This window comes from Dendronephthya gigantea, unplaced genomic scaffold, assembly GCF_004324835.1.
Source record: "Dendronephthya gigantea isolate DGI-Jeju-01 unplaced genomic scaffold, DenGig_1.0 000018F, whole genome shotgun sequence".
NCBI classification, from domain to species: Eukaryota; Metazoa; Cnidaria; class Anthozoa; order Malacalcyonacea; family Nephtheidae; genus Dendronephthya; species Dendronephthya gigantea.
In genome coordinates this window covers 2,065,829-2,073,488 of record NW_021163028.1, presented here as the reverse complement: position 1 = coordinate 2,073,488, position 7,660 = coordinate 2,065,829, and the positions used below count along the sequence as shown (strand labels likewise).

Here is a 7,660-nt window from a genome sequence, read left to right as displayed (position 1 = left end):
GCATTTCTTCATACTGAATATATAATGTTTACCATATAGTGTAGTGTTTTCTCTTGTTCATTCAGGCCAGGCATTTCTTCATACTGAATATATAATGTTTACCATATAGTGTAGTGTTTTCTCTCGTTCATTCAGGCCAGGCATTTCTTCATACTGAATATATAATGTTTACCATATAGTGTAGTGTTTTCTCTCGTTCATTCAGGCCAGGCATTTCTTCATACTGAATATATAATGTTTACCATATAGTGTAGTGTTTTCTCTCGTTCATTCAGGCCAGGCATTTCTTCATACTGAATATATAATGTTTACCATATAGTGTAGTGTTTTCTCTCGTTCATTCAGGCCAGGCATTTCTTCATACTGAATATATAATGTTTACCATATAGTGTAGTGTTTTCTCTCGTTCATTCAGGCCAGGCATTTCTTCATACTGAATATATAATGTTTACCATATAGTGTAGTGTTTTCTCTCGTTCATTCAGAGAATGAATGAACGAGAGAAACGACAAAATGTTACCACTAATTGTTTCCGTACGCCTATAATGACGCCGTATTTTCTTCGGCAATTTGAAGAATCTTCTCTAATGTTTTTACCATTTTCTCGCTTTGCAGTAATTCTTGCATCTCCAATGCTTCGTTGGCACATTTCACCGCTTCATAGCAGCCAGGTTTCCACATATCATAGGTCTTTGCTAATTCATAAATTAAAAATGCTCTACAACGCGTTTGCTCTCCAGCTAGGTCACGAGCCTCCTTTAACGTTGTCACGGATGCATTAAAATAACGAAGATAAGCCAGACAGATTCCACATTTCTTGAGAAAATACACGAAGGTTTCGTTAAAATAAAGTCCCAGCTTCTTGTGCCGAATTATGTAATCGGTAAAGCACATTATTGCCTTTGTGTTATCATGCATTACTAAATAGAGGTCTCCTAACTGTAGGTGCAGACGGCATGTGAATTCGTGGTCACCTAACAACTCTTTAGCCAACGCCAACGCCTTGTTGTAAAGTGTTTCTGCATTTTTAAAGCATTCATAGGAATCTCCGTTGGCACTCTTAGCCTTGGATATTTTAATACCACGTTTCTTGTTCAAATTGGCACGCGCCAACAGAAAGTATGCTTCCGCAGCTTTCGCGATAGGACTTGCAGATTTGTCTTCATCCAATGGTGGAAGATCATCTTCTGGTAGATCAGGAGGTGCCTCATTGGTTGGTTTATCAGAGTCAAACAGGGAAAAAATATAATGACAGAGGATAAATAAGGACCTATCTTCTTTCCATAACGCGTCATTTTTCTGCGACTCTTTAGCGATGGCGTCCACGAGGCGAGTGTGTTCCCGAGTTTTCCGTCCCGATGTATGTCCTGATTGATCTGCTACCAAACATCGAAATATCATCTCAATAGCCGGTTGCTTTCTCCTTTTGGCTAGTTCAACACAAGATTTTATGAACTTTGTTAAAACGAATGGGTGAAAAAGATCCCAGCTGAACTCGCAAAAGAACCTGCAAGAAGAATTATAAAGATCACTGCTCGCCACCAACTCTGCGATATTTGGGCCCAGAACTCTTGCCTCGTCTTCGGTGCACAGTTTTAACGTTTTCTCGATATTGTGGATGTCTTTCCTTAGTGATTCTCTGGCGCTAGTGTAACCATTATGTAAATAACCGTCCATGGTTAACGAATGGCACAGCTTCAGAAAATGTTTCACCATCAATTCTTGTGCCATTTTCCTTTCATCTTGAAATTGATCATGTTTGGCTAAAAATCTTTTAATAGGCGAATGAATTACGTAGCGCCCACCACCAATTTCCTGAACTAAACTTCGTCTCACGAGATATTCTAATAAATTTTCGACTTCCACGCCACTCTTATTAACGACCTCTTTTGCGGAGCTGCTCTGAAAATTTCCAACAAATACTGAAAGACAAACCAACGCCTTCCGCTCTTCATCTCTCAAATTTTGACATGAGGCCCAGATGGCTTGCTGGATACACTGGTTGGGGTTCCGCAATCCTTTCATGTGTTTCTCTTCGAACAAATGTATCAACTCTGAAGGATCACCAAGATCTGAAATTAGTGTCCCTGCGATACACAATGCGAGAGGAACAAAACCACACAGCTTCGCCAATTCAAACAGGTATGCATCTTCAACTTCTACATCAGGACAACACGTTCTTAAAAGTTCCACACTATATGTCATATCTAACTCCTCCGTTAGATAGTTTACCGTGTTTACTGAGACAGGAAATTGAATGCGGCTTGAAGTTGTTAGGATCTGTAGATGTTGCTGTGAATGGTTACGGAGGGAAAGCACTAATTTAGTGAGCTCGGATTGAAAATCGCCGTTGGCCATTTGCGCGATGCCATCCATCACCAGGACAACTTTCTTCTTAATACTCTTTAACCAGAAAGTTAAAGATGAGTCAGGATGTTTTCCAGCTATAACGCCCACGTCACGACAAAGACGTCGTTTAACGTCAGCAACACTTGAAGCATTTGACAGGGATGAGAAAAAGACGGCAATATTATGGTCATTGCTTAAGTGATGAGAAACTTCAACTGCGACAGTGGTTTTTCCAAAGCCTGCTCCACCGACAATATTGACAATTCCACAGCCATTCTCCACCAAAGAGGTTATTATTTGCTCTACATCAGCGTCACGACCAATGAACGTTTGTGGTTTGTTGGGTATGCGGCTTTTCAATTGAAACAACCGATCAGTTTCTTGAACGTTGACGATATCTCGTAATGAACTGACGAATCTTTTTACGATCTCTGCCTTTTCGATAATCTCCCTCAATTCTTCTACTTTGCGCGGGTCCCGCAACTTTTGCATTTTCATTGCCTTTTCTGCATATTCTACGGCTTTTTGACATTCGGGATTCCAGGAACTACATGTTTTTGCCAACTCGTAATACACCAGGGCTTTAAAATGGGCGTTTTCCTCAGTGATCTTGTTTGCAATATCGCGTGCTTCGCTTAGCTTTTCCATTGATTCTTCGAAGCGACCACTAAATGAGAGGCATCCTCCTAAATTTTTGAGCAACATCACAAACTGTTCATTAGAATCAAGTTGTAGTTTCTTGTGTAGATTTATAGCATGGGTATAACACGCAAGTGCCTCATCTCTCTTATCCATGTTAAAATATAGATCTCCCAGAAGTTTGTGGAGAGAACATGTTAATTCGTGATCGCCTAAGGCATTTTGGGCTAAAGATAGAGCTTCGTTGTAAATTGATTTTGCAGAGTTCATGTATTCTTCGTACTGTTTGTCGTCTTTGCGGAACAGTTTATTGGCCTGCAATTTGCAAATATTTCCCCTCTTCTTTAAAATATATGCTTCTGCAACCTTTTCTTCAAGACTTAACTCTTTGCTTTCAGGCAAAGAAGAAAGATTATTGTAAGGAAGATCTGCTGGTTGGTTATTTTGTGTGCTGTTGAAATGATATCGGGTAATCAATTCGTAACAAAACATAAAAACGAATCTATCGTCTTTCAAATCCATTTCATATTTATGAAACGCTGCCTCGAGTATCCCAATTTGGCTGGTGTATTCAGGAGAATCCCGCGAAGATTTACGACCTTCTTGATCTGCTATTAAACATTGGAAAAGGATTTCAATAACTACTTGTTCCTGTTTTCTGGCTAGTTTAGTACAAGATTCGAAGAAATTTCCCAAAACTGCTTCTGGAAGAAGATCCCAGCTGAAGTTGTGAAAAAATCTGTATGAAGACATGTAAATGTCACTACTTGCCAATGACTTTAGGATGATTGTGTTTGAATTGGTTGCCGGATCTTGACTACATATTTTGAGCGTTTCCTCGATGTTGTGGATGTCTTTTTTAAGTTTTTCCCTGGCGCCAGTAAACCCGTTATACGAATAACACTCCCATGTCCATAAATGGCACATCTTTAGGAAATGACTCACCATACATCCTTGAGCCTTTGCCTTTTCACCATGAAACTGAACATTTTCAGACAGGAACCGCCGGATGAGCGAATGGATCACAAATCGCTTATCACTGGTATTTTGTATTAAACTTCGACCAACAAGATCTTTCAAAAAATCGATGGTTTCCAAACTATTTTTCCCGATAACCTTTTTCGCGGATTTACTTCGGAAATTCCCATCAAACACAGAAAGACGAACCAAAGCTTTTTGTTCTTCATCCTTCAACATCAGAAAAGAAAATTCGACGGCTTGTTGAACAGGCTTCAATGTCTCCATAGGCTTCTTTCTTAACCATTTTGTTAACTTCCGAGGATCATAAAGATCTTGAATTCGTTTTCCTGCGAGACACAAAGCGAGAGGAAGGAAGCCACATAGGTTAGCCAACTCAGAAAAGTAAGTGTCTTCAATTCCACCATTTGGGCAACATTCTTTTAAAAGATCGACACTTGATTTTTCATCCAATTCTTTTATTTGATGGGTTACGGATTTTTGCCCAGGAATCAAAAATTCAGTTCTTGTCGTTGCTAGTATCTGCACACGTTGCTGTGAATTTTTGCGTAGAGTAAGCACTAATTCAATAAACTGGGATTTATCGCCGCTTTCCAGCAGCTGCTCGATGTTGTCCATGACAAGGACGACCTTCTGCTCAATATCCCTCAACCGCGACATCAACGATGATTCAGGATCTTCTCCGGGGGTAACGCCGACGTCAAGGCAGAGACATCGTGTCACATCGGATACAGCTGAAATATTTTGCAAATATGAGAAAATTACGATAATATCATGGTTTGTGTTTAAATTATGGGAAACTTCTTTTGCAACGGTGCTCTTTCCAAAACCTGGTCCACCTACGATAGATACAATTCCACAGCCATTATCTACCAAAGAAGATATTAATTCCTTTACAACAGCGTCGCGACCAATGAAAATTTCTGGTTTGTCAGGAATACAGCTCTTCAGTTGGCACGGTTGATTAGTTGCTTGAACGTTTTCCGTATCTTGTAATGATTTCATGAGATCTTGTAATGACCTATAGTCTTTCTCCAATTTCTTAAATTTTTCCTCCTGTTCCTTGATAACCTGTAAATTAGGATTTTCATTATCGTTTAAACACTTTAATTCTTCTTTCAAACTTTCCATCTCTCCTTTCTTCTGACTGTCGTCTCCACGTAACTCACGCAAATTCAGATTCTTCAACTCGTTTTCTGTGACTTTGGTTTGTCTGTTGTCTCTCAAAGCTTTGATATCCTCTATACAATTCTTGACTTCTTCACGACTGAAAACTATGTCTAGGTCGGCAACAAATTTATCAGCAATACAAAAAGCATCGTTAAGAGTGGGTTCGTCTAGGTTTTGATTAGGTGCATGCGCCCAAGGGTTTCTAACCTTTGAACGAAGGTCCTCAACGAGGTTACGATCAACACGTCTGTCTGGGGCAAAGACCGCATCTTCCGTCCATGCAAGCACGTTCAGAAGAGACGATAAATCAGTGGTTTCGGCGTCTTCAACATTTTTTTTGTTGTCCCCAAGGCTGGGCATAAAGAACTTGGCAACCTCCCAAGGATCATTCGGCCACTTTGATGTGTCGCAGTTTTGCCGCCACGTGCTTTTGAATTGCCCTTTATCGTTTCTCCGGTGGGATTTGGCAAGCTCGTCGTACCATTGCTTGCAAGAGGGACACAGGCCAAGCGGTTTCTTTTTCTTTTCACAATCTCCAGGGTTTGAGCATTTCTCTGGCAAAGAACCACACAGCTTTGCATGCCATTTTTCTATGATATTGCAGGTGTATAATGCGACGGGTTCCTTAATCAATCTGATTATTTCTCCAACGGTTAGCCAGTTGTTGTGTTCTTTTGACGAATTCATTTGAATAAAATTCTTGAAAGAAAATAAAAAATGTAGAAATTCAATTGTGAGAAAATCGGTAAACAAAGTCAAAGATGAAATAGAGTATCGTTTATCATTAATTTTGTATTACATGCAAGTTTATTTTTGTTCAAAGAAATTCTCCATTATCAGTCTTCGCAAATAAACAATATTTGCAAAGAACTTATACAACAAGTAGAAAATAGTGTTTGAGTGAGAGATTTAAAATTGGGAGTATACTATGTCACTTAACTCGAAGTAAAATGAGTAACTGATCACAATATATGTATCGATTATCTTGGTTATATATATATATATATATATATATATATATATATATTTGTATATATATATATATATATTATATATTAATCACTATATATATATATATATATATATATATATATATTTGTATATATATATATATATATATATTATATATTAATTACAAAAACATTACGTTTCGACTTTATTATCTTTCTCAAAAATATATAATTACTAAGTTATTAGTAATCATATATTTTAAGTCGAAACGTACTGTTTTTGTAATTATAAAGTTAATCACAAAAACATAACGTTTCGACTTTATTATCTCTTTAGTCGAAACGTAATGTTTTTGTGATTAACTTAGGGCTAATTTCCACTCCGGAAAACGAGCAGCGGATCGGATCGGAACGAAAGATAATCCGCGCGTGCGCCGTCTGTTGAAATTTTTGGCTTATATTGATCCGAAAGCGTCCGAGACCGGATAAAAAAAAAGTTCAAATCGTTTTGACTTTTTTTGATCCGATCCGAAATCACTTCATGGATCGGACCAGCTCGGAAAAAAATGCGACCCGCTGCTCGTTTTCCGGAGTGGAAATTAGCCTTTATATATATGTACTGCCCATTTTTGGGCAGTACTACCCACACTCGCGTTGATTTTTTATTCTTCTTTTCAAATTGAAAGTTATTACTCAGCACACAACCAATGTCTCATAATATTGTACTTTGAAGTTTCGCGTGGTAAGATTTTATACGCAACCATACCACAGGGGGTAAGATAAATTTTAGTTATTTAAAAAAAAACAATTTAGTCCCTGAGAGAATTACATGCACGGGGCAATGGGTTAGGCCCGTACATATACATGCCTTATGCCATATAATAAACTTTTTATTAACCTCGCTTGCTCAGTCTTTACCGAGAAGTATCGGACCTCGATCTTTTTGTACAAACCTCGCTCTTCGCTCGAGCTCAGTCGGAAAAAGAAGACCTCGGTCCGATATTTCTCGGTAAAGACCTCGCGTTCGGTTAATAAGAAGTTAGTACTTAGTAGTGAATATTAGGATGAAATAACTTAGTAATCATATAGTGTTACAGTTCTCTTCAGTATTTTCGGCAAATCTTTTACTTGTTGTTTGAAAATTCCAACTGTGATCATATAAAATTTGACAGTGTAAACCAGGCCTTAGTTTAATACGAAAACTGCGAACATTGAGAAAATGGCATTTAATATGTTGGGATTAACATTCGTGTGGCGCCAGTCTTGATAAATGATACAAAAGTGATAGCAATTAAGGGTGTAAAAACGAGAATTTACTACCAGTTTATCTTTCTGTGAAGATAAGTCTGCCCTTGTCGCTAAACAGACGCGATCAGCAGGTCTAAGACTAAAACACATCAACTGTAAATAACTCATTTATTTAATTCAAATTAAGAAGATATTTCTTCAAATTATTTATGACACGCAACACCAGTTTCTGTGGATGCATGTCTTCATAATGATAATTTGTGCCTCGCAATTGCTAATCCTGCAATATTATACCAAATATGCTCACAAAACGTCAATAAACACCA

General features: G+C 38.1%; 1 protein-coding gene across 1 annotated transcript; it reads right to left on the bottom strand.

Moving 5' to 3' along the window:
• Nucleotides 1-1,435: 1,435 nt before the first annotated feature.
• LOC114520822 lies at nt 1,436-5,828 on the bottom strand. Its single transcript, XM_028541154.1, has 3 exons — nt 3,934-5,828; nt 1,576-1,902; nt 1,436-1,507 (listed from the first exon to the last, which is right to left on the bottom strand). Exons 1-3 carry the CDS (start codon nt 5,821-5,823, stop codon nt 1,436-1,438), a joined length of 2,289 nt encoding a protein of 762 aa, XP_028396955.1. The 5' UTR covers nt 5,824-5,828.
• Nucleotides 5,829-7,660: the final 1,832 nt, after the last annotated feature.

Bases quoted from the DNA above. Each gene is read 5' to 3' on its own strand.
- LOC114520822 (XM_028541154.1), bottom strand. From the start codon at position 5,823: ATGAATTCGTCAAAAGAACACAACAACTGGCTAACCGTTGGAGAAATA. The intron at 1,903-3,933 runs GTGAGTCATTTC...GGAAATTTTCAG, and splicing joins CAAAGGCTCAAGGATGTATG to AGCAGCTCCGCAAAAGAGGT. The intron at 1,508-1,575 runs GCAAGAGTTCTG...TTCTTCTTGCAG, and splicing joins AACTGTGCACCGAAGACGAG to GTTCTTTTGCGAGTTCAGCT.